The 26007-nt window shown below is 31.3% G+C and overlaps 1 protein-coding gene across 1 annotated transcript in view; it reads right to left on the reverse strand.

Annotated features, from left to right (window-relative positions):
• LOC143046870 (uncharacterized) overlaps nt 1-26007 on the reverse strand; it is a 78373-nt gene that overhangs the window by 51734 nt on the left and 632 nt on the right. Inside the window, exon 2 of the mRNA XM_076219930.1 lies at nt 5186-5371. Coding sequence (XP_076076045.1) covers nt 5186-5371 — 186 coding nt within the window. The remainder of the gene's footprint in view (nt 1-5185; nt 5372-26007) is intronic.

Genomic DNA, 26007 nt, shown 5'->3' on the forward strand with positions numbered 1-26007 from the left:
ACTGCAGGAACCCCTGGACTCCTTTAATGTCATAAAAACAAAGATAAACACAGAGAACTGCTGGAACCCCTGGACTCCTTTAATGTCATAAAAACAAGGGCAGAGAACTGCTGGAACCCCTGGACTCCTTTAAAGTCACAAAAACAAAGATAAACACAGAGAACTGCTGGAACCCCTGGACTCCTTTAATGTCACAAAAACAAAGATAAACAGAGAACTGCTGGAACCCCTGAACTCCTTTAATGTCATAAAAAACAAGGGCAGAGAACTGCTGGAACCCCTGAACTCCTTTAATGTCATAAAAACAAAGATAAACATAGAGAACTGCTGGAACCCCTGGACTCCTTTAATGTCATAAAAACAAAGATAAACAGAGAACTGCTGGAACCCCTGAACTCCTTTAATGTTACAAAAACAAAGATAAACATAGAGAACTGCTGGAACCCCTGGACTCCTTTAATGTCACAAAAACAAAGATAAACACAGAGAACTGCTGGAACCCCTGGACTCCTTTAATGTCACAAAAACAAAGATAAACACAGAGAACTGCTGGAACCCCTGGACTCCTTTAAAGTCATAAAAACAAAGATAAACATAGAGAACTGCTGGAACCCCTGGACTCCTTTAATGTAACAAAAACAAAGATAAACATAGAGAACTGCTGGAACCCCTGGACTCCTTTAATGTCACAAAAACAAATATAAACACAGAGAACTGCTGGAACCCCTGGACTCCTTTAATGTCACAAAAACAAAGATAAACACAGAAAACTGCTGGAACCCCTGGACTCCTTTAATGTCACAAAAACAAAGATAAACACAGAGAACTGCGGGAACCCCTGGACTCCTTTAATGTCACAAAAACAAATATAAACAGAGAGAACTGCTGGAACCCCTGGACTCCTTTAATGTCACAAAAACAAAGATAAACATAGAGAACTGCTGGAACCTCTGGACTCCTTTAATGTTACAAAAACAAAGATAAACATAGAGAACTGCTGGAACCCCTGGACTCCTTTAATGTTACAAAAACAAAGATAAACACAGAGAACTGCTAGAACCCCTGGACTCCTTTAATGTCACAAAAACAAAGATAAACATAGAGAACTGCTGGAACCCCTGGACTCCTTTAATGTCACAAAAACAAAGATAAACATAGAGAACTGCTGGAACCTCTGGACTCCTTTAATGTTACAAAAACAAAGATAAACATAGAGAACTGCTGGAACCCCTGGACTCCTTTAATGTTACAAAAACAAAGATAAACACAGAGAACTGCTAGAACCCCTGGACTCCTTTAATGTCACAAAAACAAAGATAAACATAGAAAACTGCTGGAACCCCTGGACTCCTTTAATGTCACAAAAACAAAGATAAACATAGAGAACTGCTGGAACCCCTGGACTCCTTTAATGTTACAAAAACAAAGATAAACATAGAGAACTGCTGGAACCCCTGGACTCCTTTAATGTTACAAAAACAAAGATAAACACAGAGAACTGCTAGAACCCCTGGACTCCTTTAATGTCACAAAAACAAAGATAAACATAGAGAACTGCTGGAACCCCTGGACTCCTTTAATGTCACAAAAACAAAGATAAACATAGAGAACTGCTGGAACTCCTGGACTCCTTTAATGTCATAAAAACAAAGATAAACACAGAGAACTGCTGGAACCCCTGGACTCCTTTAAAGTCATAAAAACAAAGATGATAAACATAGAGAACTGCTGGAACCCCTGGACTCCTTTAATGTCACAAAAACAAAGATAAACACAGAGAACTGCTGGAACCCCTGGACTCCTTTAATGTCATAAAAACAAGGACAGAGAACTGCTGGAACCCCTGGACTCCTTTAAAGTCATAAAAACAAAGATAAACATAGAGAACTGCTGGAACCCCTGGACTCCTTTAATGTCATAAAAACAAGGACAGAGAACTGCTGGAACCCCTGGACTCCTTTAAAGTCATAAAAACAAAGATAAACATAGAGAACTGCTGGAACCCCTGGACTCCTTTAATGTCACAAAAACAAAGATAAACATAGAGAACTGCTGGAACCCTTGGACTCCTTTAATGTCACAAAAACAAAGATAAACACAGAGAACTGCTGGAATCCCTGGACTCCTTTAATGTCATAAAAACAAGGGCAGAGAACTGCTGGAACCCCTGGACTCCTTTAATGTCATAAAAACAAGGGCAGAGAACTGCTGGAACCCCTGGACTCCTTTAATGTCATAAAAACAAGGGCAGAGAACTGCTGGAACCCCTGGACTCCTTTAATGTCATAAAAACAAAGATAAACACAGAGAACACATATATTGTATATATTATTCTATATCCAAACAGCCTTTGTCTTGCAATCATTTTCTGCAATGTACCAAACTATTTCAGCTGTGTCTATCTAATATGTTGTATATTTTCTGTTTATATATTATAATTATTGTGCATAAAGTGTGTATAACTTATTATTATGTTCATGTGCAAATAAAACGAAATTCATTATAAAAAAAAAGAAAAAAAAGAGAAAGGTGTCTGTGTCGCTGACCTGACAATTGATGCATGAAGCAATGAAACATTTTTTAGACACAATTAAACGGAAAAAACTTCAAAATTTTTCAATATCAAGGGGTCAATTGACAATTTTGATCATTAAACTTATTTGTAGATCTTACTTTGCCGAAAATTGTTGCTGCTTACAGTTTATCTCTATCTATAATATTATTCAAGATAATAACCAAAAACTGCAAAATGTCCTCACAATTACTAATTCAGGGGCAGCAGCCCAACTACGGGCTGTCTGATTCGTCTGAAAATTTCAGGGCAGATAGATTTAAACCTGATGAAGATTTGTATTTCAAGTCAGATTTACTCTAAATACTTTAGTTTCAGAGATATAAGCCAAAAACTGCTTTTTACACCTATGTTCTATTTTTAGCCATGGCAGCCATGTTGGTTGGCAGGCGGGGTCATCGGACACATTTTTAAACTACACTACAAAAGTCTAAAAGTCTGAAAAGACCAGTTTTTGTCTTAATTTGCATGAACTTTTACTCGACATTCTCCAAAAGTATGACTTGTGTCTTATTTTTTCTTGACAAATTCTCATTTATATTAAATTTGTATGAAATTTACTCGACATATTCTTGACATTCTAAATATGGTCTTGAAATTTCTTGACAAATTCTTGACATTTGAATACTGTTTTGAAATTTCTCGACATTCTTATTTTTTCTCAGTATGGCTTGACATATTCTGAACATTTTGAATTGTGTCTGGAATTTACTTGACAGTTCTGAGCTCTACAAATCATGACCAATATTCATGATATAACTTTAATCTTGATTTCTCTTTATATGATATACTGTTGTTTCAAGTAACACTTCTTACAACAAAAATGAAAGTTTGGGCTTATAAAATAATTTAAAATTTGGGTATTTAAATATTTTTACAAATGTAAATATGGCTATGAAATCTAAAGGATGAAATAATTTAAATATGGGTTTTTAAATAACTAAAAATTTTGATTCCTAAATCTTATAAATTAAATGATTAAAACCAATCATACCGTAGACATATTTCATTCAACATTCATGATATTCAATGTTTATATGGTAAATAATTATTGTACCAAAATGTGGTTTACATAAATAGCAAATCATAATGATATACAAATCATTCATTTAACAGAAGAAACATTTGTGTAATGTCATCTGGACAGGATGTTCCCCATAAAATTAAGGTATTCCACACCCCTGCAGAGTACACACAACTGTCAAATAGAAATTACTGATTTACCTGTAATCAGCCATACAACTTATCAGTTGACTGACCATGCCACTACAAATTAAAAAGTTTGTTGATAGATGAAAATTAAAATCATCATTTTGATGATTAAAAAAAATTGAATTAAAATGGATTTTCTTCATCAAAATTATGAAGTTAATTATTCTAACATAAAAACAAATTGAATAATTCACAAAGATTAAAAGAAAATTATTATCTACTCTAGGAATCATAAGTCTGTTCACATTTCAGGCGAAATTTATACTGTTAAGATAGTTTCAAGACATATTTAAGACTGTCAAGAATGTGTCGAGACATATTCAGACATTTTTTAGAATGTCAAGAATATGTCAAGACATATTCAGACATTATTAAGAATGTCAAGAATATGTCAAGACAGATCGAGACAAATTTAAGACAGTCAAGAATTGGTCGAGACTAATCAAGACTCTTATCAGATGATACAGGTAGTGTCGAGAAATTTTCAGACAATGTTCATACTGTCAAGACACTTGTCAAGAAAAATCAAGAACATTATTAGACAAATTCAAACTATGTCAAGATTTTTTAAAAATTATTTAGACAAATTAAGAATGTCGAGTAAACATTCATGCAAATTCAGACAAAAACTGGTCTTTTCAGACTTTTTGACTTTTGTAGTGCTAGATACTCCAATTATGATTGTTGACAAGTTTGGTTAAATTTGGCCCAGTAGTTTCAGAGAAGATTTTTGTAAAAGTTAACAGACGACGACGGACGATGGACGCCAAGTGATGAGAAAAGTTCACTTGTCCTTTCAGGCCAGGTGAGCTAAAAAGGGGATAAAAATATGTATATACTTGTCTTTACCTTTCATGTGTGAATGATGGATTAACTACCTAATGAATGATATTAATAAATGTTTTTGCTATCACCTTTATTACGAAATAGAATTAACAAAATTAAAATATGTTTGTAATTATATTTTGTCAATACTATAAATACTTAATCAAAAGATATGAGAAACTTTTAAAATATATATATATTTAAATATTTTCAGATACAATACAAATTGAATCCATTTTTTCTTGGATATTGTTTTGTTCGTTCAAAATAAATATCTGTCATTATATTACTCTCACAAAAAACTCTACCAATAAATTAGCTTTGAACCTACCACAAGCAGCATGACGGTTTCCACATGTGGGTCAGGATCTATATACTTATCTTACCTTACCAGAGCACCCCGGTCTTTTATGTGATTTTTGTTATTCGGTTTTGTTGTTTTTTATATGCGATGTTTTCTAGACTTTTTCTTTCGAATATTTTTTGTTTACATGGGTTTGTTTGTTATTCGCTCTCCATTTGATGAATTTTTATTGTTTCTTTGGTATCCTTTGTCACGTATTTGTAACGACTCACCATATGTAAGATAACAGCCTTGTGACTCTGAAAGAGGTGTATTGGTATTAGCTTCACTGTCCACTCTTATTCCTGTTCTTGTCTGTTTACCTCTGCAGTTTTGATCTAAACTTCCAGAAATTTGTATGCATGCTCCCCAAGAATTCCATGTTGTCGTTATTGTAGCTTCAGAGAGACCTATTGGATCTAGAAATAAAAGATCAACTGTATTAGCTGTTATGTGGGGATTATTGATCTTAAGTTTTTTCGAACACAATTTTACCCATTTTATTAGTTTTTTTATCTTGACATTATAACTTATATATTATGTAGTTATCAAAGTGTCGACAATCATCATTGCATTGTTATGAGTAGCTTTTACGAAGACTACAATATGGACGATCGCAGTTGAGAAGTTTAAAAACAACATAAGAATAACTTTTATTGAAAGTTTACAAAACATCATCATGAGACGAACACTCGTTGGAAGTTTACAAAGCAACACAAGGCAAACGATCACAAGAATTTTACAAAATATAATGGACAAACGCTCACTACAAGATTACAAAACATCAACAGGCGACGGCACATGAGAATGTTTCAAAATAACAGGAGGCAAACCCTCGTGATAATTTTATAAAATAACAGGAGACAAACGCTCATAGATGTTTAAATTAAATCTCAGGCGAGCTATCATTAGAAACTTAATAAACAATTTGAGAAGTGCGACTAAAACGTTTACAAAAGACATGAGGCCAACACCCAATAGAAAGTTGTAAACAATATGAGACGAACGCTAGTTAAAATTTTACGAAAAATTAATCAGTGGAACGCTCATTGAATGATCATAACAAAACAACATGAGGCGAACGCTCAATTTAAGTTTACAAAACAGGAAGAGACACACGCATTTGGGCTGTTAACAAAGCGACATGAGGCACACGCACATGAGATGTTAACAAAGCAACATATGGCGAGCGCTCATTGAAGGTTTACAAAACAACATGAGGCCAACGCATGTCAGACGTTTAAAAAACAACATGAGGGAAACTCCCATTGCAAGACACCGTGAGACCAAAGTTAATAGGAGTTTACAAAACAATATTTATTTAGTTCAACACACGTAAAACGTTAACAAAACAACACGAGGCCAACAATCATTGGAAGTTTACAAAATACAAAATGTTTTATCATGTTTATATACTGTTGTTTGTCTTTTTGCGTTTTTTTTTTTTATTATTTTTTTTTTAGCCTTACATTGTCAGTTTGTTTCTGTCTTGCAAGTTTGAAAATCCCTTTGGTATTTTTAGACTTTAAACAGTTGGATTTATGTAATCGTTATATTCATAATAAAGGACATTTTATTGTTTAAGAAATTTTGTTTATCGAACCTTGAAATTGGAATACCCAACCACAATTTGAAGTAATTTGCATCGTTCTAGTACATTTATTAGGGAAGTATTCGTTTAATCAAATTAAAAGTGAGTGAAATTCGAAGATTTGCAAATAAAAGACAAGGGTTAATAATTGAACGTTTTCATTGCATTTCATATAGATACATGTAATAAAAAAACAAGCTTCAAATAAGACAATAATACATTGTCTGCATGTGTAATTAAAAGTTAACATTGTCTTTAACTTTTCACTCACAGTCTGTAATTGACGTTTCACTGTTTTAAACTGAAAATATTTAATTCGTCTAATATTTGTAGTTATAACAAACTGTCAAGACCAAATGGTTTATATGCAAAGTTTGCTTTACTTTATTAACTTTTAACTAAAGAACCATCAAACGCTTATTGATTTCCAATAAAAGTGAAACAAGAAAAGAAGCCTTGATATCGTTTCAACTAATTACAAAGGCGAAGACAATACTTGCCATATCTAAATGAAAGGAAAAATGCAGAAATCGATGGGTCACTGTGAAAACTGTCTAATTATGAGAAAATAAAGGTTGGCAGGTAGGTGAAACTTACATAAACAAAGAGATAAATGAAAAATGAACAGATTGATGCCCGATTTATATAATTCCAAGGCCGTCAGTCGGCACCAGAAGCGACGAAGCAGCGCATCTATTTTGGGTGGGCAAATATCCACTTTTTGATATGGGACGACGTCCCACGGACCCAGCTTGTCTGGCAAAACAGCCTTTGGACGTCAGAGTAATCTCGGACTATGTAATATAAGGCCTATATTACAAAAAATCGTAATAATTAATATTACGAATATCTGTAATATAGTTTTTCTATATTACGAATATTTGTAATATACGATTAAACGGCTGTTTCGTAAATTTCGACGTGTCTTACCATGACATCAAGTAGTCTTTCTAAAAGAAATACATACGGTTATCATTTTTACATATGCAGAAAATTTAGTTTAAAAGTCGAATTTTATTTTTTTACAAAATTAATGATTTTCCTACGAAATTTCTAACTAACAACTGAAGTTTTGACAAACTGCTCATTCCCACAATCTTAAAACTAATTTCCTACGAAAGAAATACCTTTTCTCTTTACAGAAACGTTTTATGTGTTGTGCTTTGAATGCTAGTATCACGTCGAAAAATCTTTAAAGAAACATGTGTATCTGTTGTGTACAAGTTATCATTTTGTAAAAATTATAATTTGTAAAAAAAATTGTACAAATTATAATTTGTATTTTGACTTTGTACAAAACGTGCCTGTACAAATTACAATTTGTACAAAATTTGACCAAAATTCACTTATAACTTGTACAACAGTTTTCAATATGAATTTTGGTGAAAAATGCATTGATTCACACGATAGAATTGTAATTAACTGACCACACACTAAACCTAATTAACAAAATTCACCGTTTTTACACAACTACAAAAGGCAGATTGATCTTCGAAATTTTTTAGAGAGAAAAAGTAAACAAATAGGATTTTTATGCAAATTTTTAATACATAAACTAGTTTTTCTTAAAAAAAAAAGATCATTCAATAGTACTGCTTGATTAGTTCTTATCGTTATTTTGAGGATTTTTGTTTTATTTAGAAACTTTGCAAAAACGATTATAGTTGTATATTTTGTATCGTGAAAGATCGTGTATAGCATTTTGATGATCGTGAAAAGGATCTCAAAAGACATGTTGCCACTTATTCGTTATTTCAAAAAGTCCATGAAAACAATCAAATCTTTCTTTAAACAAGTAATAGTTTATATTTGTAATTGGTACATCAAAAGATTGGATTTATATGACTTATTCAGCTTCACTTTTGTTTGTGAAAAGATTAATGGTTCAATGCCATTGGGTCTTATAATTTTATAATACTACACCAACTATAAAATAAAAGTCTGTCTGTCTGTTTTGCATACGTTTAATGCTGTTTTTTTAAGTTTAGATTGTCTCAACTGATTTCCGTTAAGTTTGATATTTATAAAACAAAGATCCTTGTTGAAAAAAAACATTGATAAAAAAACGACAGAAAAACAACTGACATATTCCTGACTTTAGCATAGTCATATTCCTTAACCAAATGGGGTGTTTAATCTCGCTTTCTTTCTTGGATATTTATTTGTCTAAAAATCCAACTGAAGCAGTGAAATACACATGTTTATTCACAGCAACGGTTCTTGAGCTTCAACGTTCGCTATGTGAAGCAGTTAACATGCCAGTAAAACAAGTCGTCATCGATTTGAGAGTCAAAAGATGGTTTGAAATACCTGATTCCATAAATCACTAGATCAACTGCTCAAACAAATGATAAAGAACTAATTTTTGATTTTGTAACTTAGGTGTACTGTGTGGTCATTTAATAGCATTTCAATAATGTGTATCAATACTTTTTTCACCAAAATCCATATGATAAATAATTGTACAAGTTATAAGTGAATTTTTGTCCATTTTACAATATTTTTGTACAAATTATAATTTGTACAAAATGATAACTTGTACACAACATATCGATTCCAAACCACATTTCAATGGAGATAACTCTTGGTCGCTTAGAAGTGGCTGAAAAGTATAAATCGTTGTCTCCCTTAAAATTGATCTAATGCACTTGAAATTCCAATGTTTGTTAGTAGCTGAAAACTGATAAACCAAATTGATTTTAAGTCATTTTTGGAATATTAAAATAATATAGCATATCACAGAAAATGCAGTTTCTGTTCCAAAGTAAATTCTAAATACTTTTTATAAGCATCACTATGCCAATATCCATGAAGTTGAATTAATTCCGTAGAAACCTCAACATCAAAAGCTAACGATGCCCCCCGCCCCCCCCCCTCTTCTAAAACTATGAGTAGAACGTCATGCACGCTGTTCCTACAACCCCTATGATTTAAAACAGAAGCTTCGAAATTTCCTCCGCAAAACAAAATAAAATGTTAACAAACACTAACCACTATAAAAACTAATTCATAAAATTGAGAATGGAAATGGGGAATGTGTCAAAGAGACAACAACCCGCCCAAATAAAAAAAACAATAGCAGAGGGTCACCAACAGGTCTTCAATGTAGCGAGAAATTATATGTTTTCCTTTATGTTCTTATAGCTCTTGGTCATATGCTTAGTAATATCTAGTATATTTGAGGATTAAAACAACAAAGCTATGTGAAAAAAACGGACGTCCAACGTTACATTTTTGAATGTTTTATCTCTTATGTATAGTGATCCTATTTCTTATTCTCTGATCTTCCCGAAACTTGGCAGAAGCAACTAAGTGTGTCAGTTCTTGGTTAAATTAAAGCCGTTATTTTGTCGAATTTCGTTTGACTCGGTGGCTGCATATTAAGCTGGAATAAGAAAAATGTCCAATGACGTTTTTCGTTGACTTAACGGCTGAAAGGTAGTTTTATAAGTAGACATAGCTAAAAATGTCTAAAAAATGTGAGATAATTATTACATCTACCGAAAGAACAAACATTTGCCTCATTGTTCGTGAGTTCAAAAATTGTAGATTCTATAAAACCATCTCTACACAGTCGTTTTTCAAGCGGTAGCCATTTTGTCCAAGTTGATATTTCATTTGTCCAAGCAATTAATGCGGGTCTTTGACCTGATATTTCAATAAGTAATTTATAATTTACCAAAACAAAAGTTAGATACACGAAAAGAACATAAAGTCTAGATTCTTTTTTTTATTAACTGCATGTTTGGGTCTTACAGGAATAAAATGCTACGAAACATTACAAAACGGTAGCCATTTTGTCCGAACGTCGAAAAATCCAAACAAACGCTTTATTTTCGACGTTACATATGCAAAATTTGTTCCATTGTATATTCCTGATACTTAAAACGAATCTCGTGGTGAAATTTAAAAAAAAAAATACTGGTTGTCGAAAAAAAACCACGGTGCATGATGTGTATGAAACGGAGGTAACTGAAACTTATCGGAAACAGCGACAAAAACAGTTTCATTGAATTAATGCAACCCCGTATTATACGGACGATTCAGGAGAAGATTAGTACATTTTAAAAGCAAGCAACTTCAAATGACTGGGAAAATGATTTTCAAGATCGAATTATAATTATTTTATTTAATGGTTGTATTTCGACAAGTTATGTGTCAAGCAAATTTGTAATACAATTCAATTCAAATTAATCAAGGGTATGTATGTTTTTATTTACTTGCAGAGTGTCGGCCTGATATATTTGTATTAGGGTTGAATCAAGATATGATAAATTTACAATGACAGATGGTATGCACCATGCAATTCTAGCAGCCTGCGATTAAAGTTTTGTTATAAATCATTTATTGAAAACCGTATACTTCTGTCCCATTTTTCCTTGCTTCAAGTTCATTACTTACGACAATACAAAATTTTAAGGTGAATTAAGGGTAAAAATTATTTAATCGATTTCAACAACTTGAGGTAAATAAATTCATGGTAAATAGACATCACAAAATTAATAGAGACATATTTAGAATCAACCAACTACATAACAAAAGCAAATGAAACGTGCAAATTGAATAAGACTTAGTGTACGTCAAAAGTTTCAGAAAACTCTCTTTGAGTCGTGGTGGTGTAACATCGTGTTGTAGGAACATCGTGCGCAACGTTTTGAGTAAAACAAAGAGTTACGACCTGTTTTTTGTATTAAATATCGAAGCTTATTTTGATACTCTTTATAAGTAATGGGTAGAATGCGTCCCTTTTTAACTTTACAAAATGCAGGATCCTTTTTAACCGCAGGAATAGCTTTGATCAGATTCTTGTATGTATTAACCGGACATAAAATACTCCCCTGAATACTAGAAATGGGAATTCTCAACTTTCTTTGTCCAAACTGAATTGTTTTAGACCATTTCAAAATAATTAATAAAACATCATTCTCAATAATACTATCCCCGGCTTAGTATATATCTAGGATTTTGATTGGTTAACGCACGTCGTTACAAAACCCATAGCCCCTGGGTGTTGCTAACCCATATCCCCGGACGTTGCTAACCATTATCCCGCAAGTTTTCCTCAGTTTCACGATTGCTCCTTGTGAAATATTGAATTTTGTAGATTATCCATGATGTTTGTAATTAAATATCGAATTCATTAACGATTTTGTCCTATTATGCTGATCATTTACACCCATTTCATTAAATGCATCACTTGACTGACACATGTTCAAGGAATGGGACTACTGACCTAGCTATGCAAATGACCCACGTTGACGTCCAACCATCTATGACGTAACTCTCACAACATTGAGCGCCAAATTTGACACAATCCAGTTTCTCTGTCACCGTATTAAGGGCATACGATACAGTTACAGTGGAGGTAATGACGTTGCTAACGTAAAATGTTATTTTCGCGACGTCAAACTGTGACATGTCGGGAAAAGATGCATTTTTCGACTAATTTTTACCATTCAAACTGATTTAATTTGAAAACGAGTGCATGGACCCCTATTTTTTAAAAACAGCAATTTGTTTCATTTTGCAGAGATTATGTGACCCAAATTTTATAAAACTGTAAATAGCGCAATTTTTTTAATTTTGATAAACATGCAGCAAAAATTAACGTGTTTTCCTCTATTCATGAACATTTGATAAATATAGAGTTATTTCGGAATGAAAATTGCACAATTTTTAATGATACTTATAAAATACAGAAATTACCAATTATTTAACAAAAAACATTTTGTGTTTATCTTTTAAAACAAAAAAGTTATGTCTTTCTTTCGAAAAAGAAAATAAGGACACAAATCTGAATTTTGAGCAAATATACAAAATTTCGACCTTATTTTACTCAAAAAGTAGCACATAAAGGTATATTTTTATTCCATATTTGATTTAAACAGGTAAAAAATAGCCTATATGCAAATTTTCATCAACTTGTAAATACAGGTTCAAAACTGTATCGTATGCCCTTAAAAACGTCATATATTTGATTACCTGTAGGGTTCTACCAAAGGTAGTACCCTACACCCCGTAAAAAATATGTAAAATTTCCAAATTTCAATAAAACTTTTTTAGATAATGAAAAAAACGTTGTTTTCACGTTACACTTTGTACCCGAATTTCCATAAAACTCGTCCAATTTGGACTATAACCGGGGATAAATTCGTTATCTACGTTCATATCCGTAGATATGGATATTTTAACACCCTTCAGTACCCTGTACACCATGAGGCGTACTCATGGTGTACTGGGGTACTTCAGGGTGTTAAAAGAGGGGGGGCAAGGGGGGTTCAAATAACAGCAAAACAGCAAATTGATTTGGCTCATAACAGATAACAAGGAATTAAAATGAACAAAAACAGATAACAGTAAATGAAATATTAAAATAATATGGTCTTTGACAAATCAGTATTTCTTATTACGGATATAATCCTTTGTAATGCATTCCATTTTCTATGACTATGTTTTTAGTATTAATTTATGTATCTAGAATGTGTTTAAATTACAACTCAATATATTATAATATTTTTTATACGCTCGTCAACGGAACGTATTATGGTATACTGTTGTCCGTCTGTTCTCAACATGTCGGACATTAACTCAAAAACTCTTTAACCAATTTGCATTAAACTTTGGGAAATTGTTTATATCTATTGACGTAAGCTCCGTTTTTGCTTTTTTTTATTATAAATTTTAGATTTTAAGTTTCTGTGTAATGGGTTTTTATTCAATAAAATTGGTGTTTGTTTTTTTTCTTCAGTTTTCTGATAATATTTCAAAAATGCTTTCACAAAGCAAGGAATTTTGGTGAATTGTTTATATCTATTAACATGAGGTCACTTTCAATTTTTATAAATTTTAAATTTTACGTTTCCGAGTTAACGGGTTTTATTAATTAGAAAGGGGGGATTTTCCAGTTTTCAGACATTAACACAAAAATGTTTTCAGCAGTTCTTATAAAACTTTGCTGTAATGTTTATATCTATTGTTGTAAACTCCCTTTCGATTTTTATTAATTTTAGATTTTATGTTGAGTTAAGGGATTTTATTCATTAGAAAAAGGTGGTATTTTTTAGTTTTCAAAAATAACTCAAAAATGCTTTCAGCAGTTCTCATGAAACGTTGGTGTATTGTTTATATATATATTGACTGAAGCTCCCATTGTTGCTAATAAAAAAAATGACCTAAAAGAGTTTGAATATTCTGACTTTTTCTAAATGACCATCTAATGAGGTGTGTGAATTTTTCTTAATAAGACTATGAGGCAACGTGGTATATAGGATAGAAAAATCAAAAGCACAAATTATAAGCATGCAATTTACCAAGTACTTCGAACGAATTTTAACACTCCAAAAGCAATTTATTCCACTTTTTCAAAGGCCTTATTTGAACAATTTTTTATCAGGTTTTTGATTGTACATGTACCAAGTGTACTAGTAAATAGAATACATAGTTTAGTAGGGAAACAATGCTTGAAACGAAATAAATCTTTGTTTGTAATGAGTTATGTGCAGCTTCGGACGCAAGTACATGGTTGGAACTTTCATTGTACAATGCATTTGGTTCTGCTTTGAAAGGAATCACAGAGCTGAGTCTATGTACCATATTATATAAAAGGTTAAGTGGTTGTTAGGACCTAGTCCTTAATTGAGATCCTTGTCAGATATTCCTGGCCATATGTTTTCCTGTGTGTAATATTAAGAATTGTTTTAATTTAATATGTTCGTATAGGGGAAACAAGGAACATTATTCTCATAAAAAAAATTAAGATAATTCTAAATACACATTCATAAAAAAATGGAATTTATTACAAAGGATAATCATAAGATATACTTGAATTGTCCTGGACCTCACTTCTGTGATGGGAATATGTCAATGGAATCCTTCTCTGAATACGGGACAAACATATTAGTAGTGGTAGACCCAAATGTCCAATGATCTTCAATTTATACCGAATATTGACTATAAAAAAAATGCTAACATTCCAATTTTCAATAACAGTTAACAGAAAATACATTATCACAATAACAGATAACAAAAAAACTAAAAGCCCAATAACGGCTAACAAAGAATAAGACAATAACAGCTAACAGCAAATACATTTTCAGAATAACGGATAACAAAGAATTAAATTGCCCCATAACAGCATAACAGTTAAACTCCTTGCCCCCCCCCCTCTGCGATGGTTGTTTGTTCGCTAAAGTACGATGGTATATCACGCTAAAGTGCGAGGGACCAAAAAGGTAAGATTCGAGGGATCAAAACATCAAGCCGGTTAAAAAATAGTCTTTTTTGCAAAAGCTAGTATGCTAAGATATAACATATCTGCTAGGTTTTATAATTTAGGGTAGGCTTAAGTGATTGTTTCTAAATTTAGAAGGCCGACCACGCGTAATAATTGCTAAAAAGGTAACTTATGTGTCGCAAAATATCATGTTTCATGTAAAATAAATTTTAAACAATTCAAAGCGTTTTGAATATTTGGAAAATTGTGTAGATTGCCGTTCACACTAATGTTACAACCTCCATTACAGTCGGCATTAAAAATTACAAATACAAAATTCGTTCATTGTCGGAATATGCAACATCTATTTGTATAAGCTTTTTAAAATTTAAATGCGAGAGAAAGGTAACGATTCAAATGTATCCGTTCGCTTCAAATAGAAGCAGGATAAGTATGCGTATACTATTTTGTATTTACATAGTAAGAAAGGTCGACTATAGGATACAAGTCCTTCTTCCAAAAATAAACAATGTGCTTCAGCCGACAAAGGTTAGGTTTAAATCAATTAATACATGTACTAGTAAGTCATGGACATATGGTGTAAAAGTTGTTAATCAAATATTCCTAATCTTCTTCCGGCATGTTCATTTTTTTGGTGTGTATAAACGACTGTTAACGTCATTATCAAACTACGTTTCTAACGTCTATATTTTCGCGGACCATCGGACTTTAGCGTAATGAAGCATCGCACTTTAGCGTATACCATCGTACGTTAACGTGACCATCGTACTTTAGCGTCTCCATCGCACTTTACAGTCCTACATATATATATAAAAATATATATCTTTTGAAATTTGGGTCCTCAATGCTCCTCATTTTCGTACTTTATTTGGACTTTTTAACCTTTTTTAGTATTGCGTCACTGATGAGTCTTTTATAGACGAAGTGCGAGCCTGGCGTAAATGATTTTACACCTGGTATCTATGATAAGTTTATTTTCAACCTATACGTTGAAACTGAAAAATCTCTTAAGCATTAAATATTGCTTTGTTCAGCCTCTACGTTTTTTTCTAAAACCTGTTCTCATTATTCTGAACATGTAGAGAAACCAAACGCATTATTCGTTCACCATGCTGCAAGTTATGTTACGAGAGAACCAAATGAAACACCTATATATTATGCTGTTTAGATCGTTACAACGTTAGTTTTGTTATCAACATATTCTTTTCCAGACACCGCTGTGTTTTTGAATATTTATAAAACTATAATAGGGATTGTGGGAACTATATCCTTTATTTTCGTATATAATTGGCACTTGTGTAAGCTGAGAACAACGTATACCAAGGTATTGTGCAATTGTTATAAACACTAGAACACACCCGTGACTGAATTAAAGTATATAACTATGCATAAGCCTCATTTTAATATTGGTATTGTCATGACTCAAATGCCGATTATAAGATAAGTTTTCTATGCTTTCAAATCTTTGTGTTTGAACCCGTCGACCTGGAACTTATCAATTATTGGTGAAATTTGGAAAACAAAAGGTCCTGGAATGGAGTATTTTTTAATCAACAGCATTGTCCTATATTAGTTATAAATAAAGTTGAATTGTTGAAAAGAGACTGAAATTATAATTATTTACTTCATATTGAAATAAACTTCTACTCAATATTTGTCTGAATCGAACCCGCATGGTGTTATAGTGTACCCCTCAATCTGTCTCATAAAAATATTAGATCTGAACTTTATTTAGTAACCACAGCAACTTGTTAAAAGTTGGAACCTTCCGAAGTTAATTCAATACAACTATATTTGGCGTTTTATGTTATCGTCAACATAATAATTTTATGAAATATAACAATACTCAACAAATAACTTTGCTATGCATATCGGTGCACTCATTGGACCTGTGTTTAATTATTATCCGTTTAGATACGTTAACACTACAAACTCCTCAGAGTCTGAATTGACCAGTTTTTGTGCTCGACCAGTAAAATCGAGCACACATTTTACTCGACTAGTCTCGACATTGTCTCGACTGTACTTAACTGTACTTAAGTGTACTCGACTAGGTCTCGACTTTACTTAATTAGTCTGATTTAGTACTTGATGATCTTTGTGCAGTCTGAAATGGTCTTGACCAAGGCTCGACCTGTCTCGACCTGTCTTGACTAGTCTCGACCTGTCTCGACTAGTCTCGACTCAGTCTCAATCAGTCTCGACCTGTCTCGACTAGTCTTGACCTTCAAATTTAGTTTTGACTGGTGTAAATCAGCCCATCTAACTAAATTAAATATTGATCTTACAAAATTAAAGCTTATTAGGTAGTTTGATTTATTGCTGTGAAATGAAAGAATTTAATTTTACAATATGTAAAAAAAAAATTATTATATAAAAATTCAAATAGGCATCTTTAATTTTTTTTATAACTTTTTCAAATCAACTTGGATTTTCATAAAATTATGCAGATATCTTAGATATATATCAAGCTTATTGAATCCCATTTCATTTAGTTTTTTGTTGTATTGCTGTAAAATTTAAGAATTAAAGTAATTTTGGTAAAAAAAGGCTAGGATTTGCAATTCGGACAAAATAGAGATAGTACACTTTAATTTTTTTAATAACTTTTTCAAATCAACTTGGATTTGCATCAAACTATGCAGCTATCTTACATATATATCAAGCTTACTGAATCCCATTTCATTTAGTTTTTTGTTGTATTGCTGTAGAATTTAAGAATTAAAGTAATTTTGGTAAAAAAAAGGCTAGGATTTGCAATTCGGACAAAATAGAGATAGTACACTTTAATTTTTTTAATAACTTTTTCAAATCAACTTGGATTTGCATCAAACTATGCAGTTATCATACATATATATCAAGCTTACTGAATCCCATTTCATTTAGTTTTTTGTTGTATTGCTGTAAAATTTAAGAATTAAAGTAATAATAGTATAAAAAGCTAGGATTTGCAATTCGGACAAAATAGAGATAGTACACTTTAATTTTTTTAATAATTTTTTCAAATCAACTTGGATTTGCATCAAACTATGCAGTTATCTTACATATATATCAAGCTTACTAAATCCCATTTTATTTAGTTTTTTGTTGTATTGCTGTAAAATTTAAGAATTAAAGTAATCTTGGTATAAAAAGCTAGGATTTGCAATTTGGACAAAATAGAGATAGTACACTTTAATTTTTTTAATAACTTTTTCAAATCAACTTGGATTTGCATCAAACTATGCAGCTATCTTACATATATATCAAGCTTACTACATCCCATTTCATTTAGTTTTTTGTTGTATTGCTGTAAAATTTAAGAATTAAAGTAATCTTGGTATAAAAAGCTAGGATTTGCAATTCGGACAAAATAGAGATAGTACACTTTAATTTTTTTAATAACTTTTTCAAATCAACTTGGATTTGCATCAAACTATGCAGTTATCTTACATATATATCAAGCTTACTGAATCCCATTTTATTTAGTTTTTTGTTGTATTGCTGTAAAATTTAAGAATTAAAGTAATTTTGGTAAAAAAAGGCTAGGATTTGCAATTCGGACAAAATAGAGATAGTACACTTTAATTTTTTTAATAACTTTTTCAAATCAACTTGGATTTGCATCAAACTATGCAGTTATCATACATATATATCAAGCTTACTGAATCCCATTTCATTTAGTTTTTTGTTGTATTGCTGTAAAATTTAAGAATTAAAGTAATATTAGTATAAAAAGCTAGGATTTGCAATTCGGACAAAATAGAGATAGTACACTTTTATTTTTTTAATAATTTTTTCAAATCAACTTGGATTTGCATCAAACTATGCAGTTATCTTACATATATATCAAGCTTACTAAATCCCATTTTATTTAGTTTTTTGTTGTATTGCTGTAAAATTTAAGAATTAAAGTAATCTTGGTATAAAAAGCTAGGATTTGCAATTTGGACAAAATAGAGATAGTACACTTTAATTTTTTTAATAACTTTTTCAAATCAACTTGGATTTGCATCAAACTATGCAGCTATCTTACATATATATCAAGCTTACTACATCCCATTTCATTTAGTTTTTTGTTGTATTGCTGTAAAATTTAAGAATTAAAGTAATCTTGGTATAAAAAGCTAGGATTTGCAATTCGGACAAAATAGAGATAGTACACTTTAATTTTTTTAATAACTTTTTCAAATCAACTTGGATTTGCATCAAACTATGCAGTTATCTTACATATATATAAGCTTACTGAATCCCATTTTATTTAGTTTTTTGTTGTATTGCTGTAAAATTTAAGAATTAAAGTAATCTTGGTATAAAAAGCTAGGATTTGCAATTTGGACAAAATAGAGATAGTACACTTTAATTTTTTTAATAACTTTTTCAAATCAACTTGGATTTGCATCAAACTATGCAGCTATCTTACATATATATCAAGCTTACTGAATCCCATTTCATTTAGTTTTTTGTTGTATTGCTGTCAAATTTAAGAATTAAATTAATCTAGGTCAAAAAAGCTAGAATTTGCAGTTTGAACAAAATAGAGATAGTAGCTTTTAATAACTTCTTAAATTCAACTTGGATTTTATGAAAACTATATAGCTACCTTGGTGATCTTACTAAATTTCAGGTTGTTATGAAGTTTTAAAATATTTTTTTGTCAAATTTAATGACATGTCACTATACATGATTTAATTACATCAGTACACATGAGTTTTACAGGTAAAAAGAAAGCCCTACTTTTCTTAAACTCGTGTATTACTTATCTAGTGAATTAAAAGCCCTGCGATTTAGATTTAACAGGATGTTGCAACTTTGAATAAATGTTATTTAGAATTTAAAACTCTCTGGTAGATGTGATCTTTTTAATAAATTTGCCCCAAGCAGAAGGTATTGCTTTATAAATCACCACAAATCAGAAGAACTATTTTAATAATTTCTAATGTTTCATCCCTTTTTGATATATTTATATAGTGTATATCAAAAGGAATAAAACATTAAAGGAATTATATTAATATTTTATATATACTTTTTCCCAAATTATGAGAAAAGATATATTTCTAATATCGTAGCTTTTTGACCTAGGTTAATTAAATTCTTAAATTTGACAGAAATACACCAAACAAAATAACAACCTATGATTCAGTAAGATCAATATATTCCAAAGATATTTGTAGAGTTTGATGAAAATCTAAGTTGATTTAAAAAAGTTATGAAAAAATTAAAGTGTACCATCTCTATTTTGTCAAAACTGCAAATTCTAGCTTTTTTACCTAGATTAAATTAATTCTTAAATTTGACAGCAATGCAACAAACTTTATAACAACCTGGGATTCAGTAAGAAGATAACATCACCAAGATAGCTATATAGTTTCAATAAAATCCAAGTTGAATTTAAAAAGTTATAAAAAAAATTAAAGTGTACTATCTCTATTTTGTTCGAACTGCAAATTCTAGCTTTTTTGACCTAGATTGATTTAATTCTTAAATTTGACAGCAATACAACAAAAAACAAAATGACCTGGGATCTAGTAAGCTTGATATATATGTAAGATAGCTGCATAGTTTGATGCAAATCCAAGTTGATTTGAAAAAGTTATTAAAAAAATTAAAGTGTACTATCTCTATTTTGTCCGAAATTGCAAATCCTAGCTTTTTATACCAAGATTACTTTAATTCTTAAATTTTACAGCAATACAACAAAAAACTAAATGAAATGGGATTCAGTAAGCTTGATATATATGTAAGATAACTGCATAGTTTGATGCAAATCCAAGTTGATTTGAAAAAATTATTAAAAAAATTAAAGTGTACTATCTCTATTTTGTCCGAATTGCAAATCCTAGCCTTTTTTTACCAAAATTACTTTAATTCTTAAATTTTACAGCAATACAACAAAAAACTAAATAAAATGGGATTCAGTAAGCTTGATATATATGTAAGATAGCTGCATAGTTTGATGCAAATCCCAGTTGATTTGAAAAAGTTATAAAAAAAATTAAAGATGCCTATCTGAATTTTTATATAATAATTTTTTTTTTACATATTGTAAAATTAAATTCTTTCATTTCACAGCAATAAATCAAACTACCTAATAAGCTTTAATTTTGTAAGATCAATATTTAATTTAGTTAGATGGGCTGATTTACACCAGTCAAAACTAAATTTGAAGGTCAAGACTAGTCGAGACAGTTCGAGACTGGTTGAGACTGGTTGAGACTAAGTCGAGACTAGTCGAGACAGGTCGAGACTAGTCAAGACAGGTCGAGACAGGTCGAGCCTTGGTCAAGACCATTTCAGACTACACAAAGATCATCAAGTACTGAATCAGACTAATTAAGTAAAGTCGAGACCTAGTCGAGTACACTTAAGTACAGTTAAGTACAGTCGAGACAATGTCGAGACTAGTCGAGTAAAATGTGTGCTCGATTTTACTGGTCGAGCACAAAAACTGGTCAATTCAGACTCTGAGGAGTTTGTAGTGTAAGTAGAGGTTAAGCTTGCTAAAAATATAAAAGTAAGAAGGTGTGGCGTGAGTGGTAATCAAACGACAACTCTTCTCCAGATACCAAATGACATTAAAGTTAAAAAATTTAGGTCACATTACTGTCATCAAAATTGAGCAAAACCCATACCTCATAGTAAGCTATAAAAGACCCCGAAATGACAAATGAACAACAATTCAAACGAGGAAACTGATGTGATGATGTATGTACAAAACAAAAAACGAAAAAACAAATTGACATACAGCAAAAACAGAAAACAACTGAATTACAGGCTCCTGATTTGGGCTAGGTACATACTGAATGTTCTAACCCACCATTTTCGTAAAAAAAAAGCCTGTTCTAAGTCAAGAATGTGACATTTGTTTTAGTTGGTTTTAATAGTCTAGCATTTGATTTTGTCAGATTGTATTGCCCCTCCTTTGTATCACGTGTTGTTTTTATGTTTTACAGCAGTGTAGGCAATTAACTCTTTAAAAGGACAAAATTAATCATACACCCCTTTAATCCCGTTCCCTTTGCACGAATGTGAACTCCCGTATTAGACATTTTACCTTTATTTATGACATTTTTACCGATTGTGTCTGTTTGTTTTGTTCACGCATTATTATCAATATTATTAAATTTGACGCGATTGTCGTACAAGTGATAGGTTTAGCGCCGTAAAACCAGGTTTAATCCACCATTTTCTACATTTGAGAATGCCTGTACCAAGTCAGGAATATGACAGTTGTTGTCCATTCGTTTGATGTGTTTTATCCTTTGATTTTGCCATTTGATTAGGGACTTTCCGTTTTGAATTTTCCTCGGAGTTCCGTATTTTTGTGATTTTACTTTTTAAGTAGAAAGTAGACAATCAGCACACAAATACAAAAGTAACACATTTTTGTTTGAAATTTCCGAGGAAATCAATCACCAGCATGCAATTTTTTATCACCAGTATTACTATATGCACATGTCATATTCCTGACTTGGGACAGACATATCCTTATTTAGAAAATGATGGATTAAAGCTGGTTTCATAGCAAACTAAACCTCTCACAAGGATCTATATCTACATCTGTCAGAACTTCAACCAAATCTTGTAGCAGCCCATATTTTCACCAGATGACAACTTTTTATTGCCTTTCTAGCTTTATTCACTTCTTGGGTTTTGCCTATGCAGTTTTCAGTTTGAAATGTGTTTTTTTTTTTTTTTTATATATTATTAGTGGTTACTGCAGTAAAATATGATAACTAATGTATGAAATAATTTGTTTATAATTCATAATTTTATTCATATTTATTTTGTATATCTTGATTTCTTATATGAGATTGGATTAATAAGAATAATGATCAAACATAGGAGATATATACAGCACAATTAGGGTTAAAATGTCTATAAACCAAATAATCTTAACAATATATTTTTCTCGATTATATTTTACTTAAACCGTTACTTCTCATTTAAATCCGTGAAACATCTTTTTTCCAAAAAATAATTTAAAGTTTTAAAGTAAACGTCATTTCCTTTGCTATATTTGGAAGTTGTGTTATAAAGAAATGGGAATTCTATTCTATATCACGGTATTGCTGTCCTGCTAAATTTCTACGTAAACGATTACTGAGACTTCTATTATTGCAAGGGACCATTTGTAATAATCAGTGTTGATAAGTGTTGATGTTTTAATTACCAATCATTTATTTAAAAAAAAAACTACAAAAAGCATCCGATGTTTCATTGGTTTTGTTTATCAAAAAGCAAATTGCAATTCCTCGGTGACATATACCTTAAGCAGCAGCTTGGTATACCCGTTTTCTAAATGTATCATCTAAGCTTCTTTTGTTTAAAACCAGTTGACTTTCATTTCATGAGAATTTTTAGAACCTCTGAATATAGATTTTGTATCAAAGTGGTTAACAAAGATTTTTTCTAAATGCGCATATTGTGTTTTATTTGTTTACTCGATGGTGTCAATTGATATATCACGATGTGTTGTCGTCGTTTTGTCTGAATAAACAACCAGACAATATTGTGTGATTCATTTCATTACTTATTTAGATATGAATATTATTAGAGATAAACTTTTTTATGCACTACATAATTCAATATTCTAAAACGTTTTGTTCAACTTAAAGATAACAAAAACCATCAAATTATATTCATATTCTATTATAAAAGCCTGTTTTGATATAAAAATATTTTTTTAGATAAATCTATCCATTCCCTTGTGATCGTATTGCAATTTGAGTTAACAATATTGCAACGTAGAATAAAAGCTAAAATATCAGACTAGCAATTAAATAAAACCAAATCCTGTATCAGTTATTTTCAGGATAGGAATCTCTTTAAACGGTTATCGTGTAATACATACGTCACAAATGCTTACTTTTAATTTTCCACCTGCTTTAAAAACCCACAGAAAAACAAAGACAAAAAAAACAAATTATAAGCATTGCAATAGCCAAATCGATAGGTTGTTAAATACAACCGAGAAGAGTAGAACAAGTCATAAGTTAATATCTTGTAAGATTTGTCTTCGCAAAGGTTGACAAATTTTAACATTGTGAGCAACGACAGCATTAAATGTCTATTGTAGCCCCTTTTTATCACTGATGAACTATTGATGCATATTGTATTTTTCCATAAGAAATAAATTACCGAGTTATCTATCTTTATTGGTTGAATTGCAGAAAATTAAAACCGTAGTAATAGTTGATATTGGTGTCATTCCTAGGCGAAATGTAAATTCAAGAAAAGATTGTTTTGAGTTACATGTTTTGAGCGACAGCTCAAATTAGTCATGTAAAGGGGGGAAATTAATTATAAGTACAGACATTGTTCTTAAACATGTCTTGGAAAAAAAGACTTGACCTCAAATGTTTTTGGATCTTACTTTATTCGGTATTTTGACTTTTTGAGCGCCGCTATTAATTCTTTTTTAGAAACGGGCTTCTGACGTATTAGAATTATAAGTCTGGTATCTTTAATGAGTTTTGCAGTCATGAGTTATGTACTGATGAGTTTTGATTTTAGAATGTGATTACAAGTTGCATCCGTTAGCAGATCTGTTTTCTAAAGATTACTCGTATTTCTTTCGTTTGAATAGTTGAACAGTTATATAATTTTCTTCATGTATGTTAATTTTCTGACGTTTGAATTAAGACAGTTGTTTACTGATGTTCATATTTTGTAAATCGATTAATACGAGAGAGAGAAAAAAAAACGAAATCACAAACATAAACTGAATGAATTACATGAACTTTAAAAAGGGAGAGATCAGTTGGGTCAAAAGGGTACTCGTCGTATTATGTGCATGCAACAACCGCCACGTAAATTCAACCTCGGTAAAAATAAAATCTGCAATTCGGTATAGGACACAATCGGTAAAATTAAAATTGAATTATTATTAATGTATTTAACGATCTAAGACTACTTAGATTTGCCGTGTAAAAATTTTGCTGTATAAAAATAAATCATCCATTTAAATCATTTGTGTAGTTAAGTGAATATTCAAGTTTATTCCATATTTGTATTTTTTTTACTATTTTCCTCTTCATGAATTTGATTTTGAATTTTAAAAAAAAAGCACATTCACCTGGAGAAAAGTAAAATTCACCGCGATGAACGTCACCGGCTTTTATATGTAACGTTAAGATAAACTTTGATATACAATGTAGTTAAGTGAATATTCAAGTTTATTCCATATTTGTATTTTTTTACTATTTCCTCTTCATGAATTTGATTTTGAATTTTTTTTAAAAAGCACATTCACCTGGAGAAAAGTAAAATTCACCGCGATGAACGTCACCGGCTTTTATATGTAACGTTAAGGTAAACTTTGATATACAATGGAATTTAAGTTAATAGACTTAAATTCAGTTATCGCCGGGGCCACTCACGGATTGTGTTTCATGTTTTAGATTTACCCGACATGAGTGACGTTATATTATGTGACGTCATTTAGTCCTGTTTAGAATTTCATCGCAGCAAGCAAGCTGTTTAAACTTTGTAAGCGGTAAATTTAGAATTTCATCGCAGCAAGCAAGCTGTTTAAATTTTGTAAGCGGTAAACTTGAAAACCCGCCCTCTCACTCCTTTTTATTGAACAAGATACTGCTCTTTTGTATTTATTTTTCAGGTTTGTGTCGGTGATAGTGGTGATACAGATTTGACTGATGATGTTAACTCGTTTGCTGTTGAGAAAAGTGACTTTTATTTGAACTTTGAGCATCATAAATATATTCCCGTAAATGGCAGAATTCGCTGCATAGAATCTTAATGTTAACTATGAAATTTTAGGTTTTTGGATAATACAGACTACACTTGTGTATCCCACGGTGTTTTCTAAATTTAAATCACCAGTGTATCCCACGGTGCATCTTTACATTTTCATATATATCTATCTTCACATATATCTATCTTCATATATATCTATCTACCTGACCAGTTGCCATATTATCATCGGGTAACCGACCATAGATCTATCTACATGTACATGGTCTATGGTCTATCTATCTATATATATATATATATTATATATAACTCGTCTAAACATCAACCCAACAATGTTAGATCTGTAAATTTGCTTTCGCAAATTTTTGGTTCTTCCCTCGCCGGGATTCGAACCCATGCTACTGTGATATCGTGACACCAAATCGCCTGCACTGCAGCCGTCCCGCTAGACCACACGACCACCTGGGCTCTCAAATAAAGAGCTTTCGGTGGGCATGTGTTACCTTTCCACGTCAGTTTTAATCTAGCGGCGTACT

This window comes from Mytilus galloprovincialis, chromosome 9 (assembly GCF_965363235.1).
Source record: "Mytilus galloprovincialis chromosome 9, xbMytGall1.hap1.1, whole genome shotgun sequence".
Taxonomy (NCBI): Eukaryota; Metazoa; Mollusca; class Bivalvia; order Mytilida; family Mytilidae; genus Mytilus; species Mytilus galloprovincialis.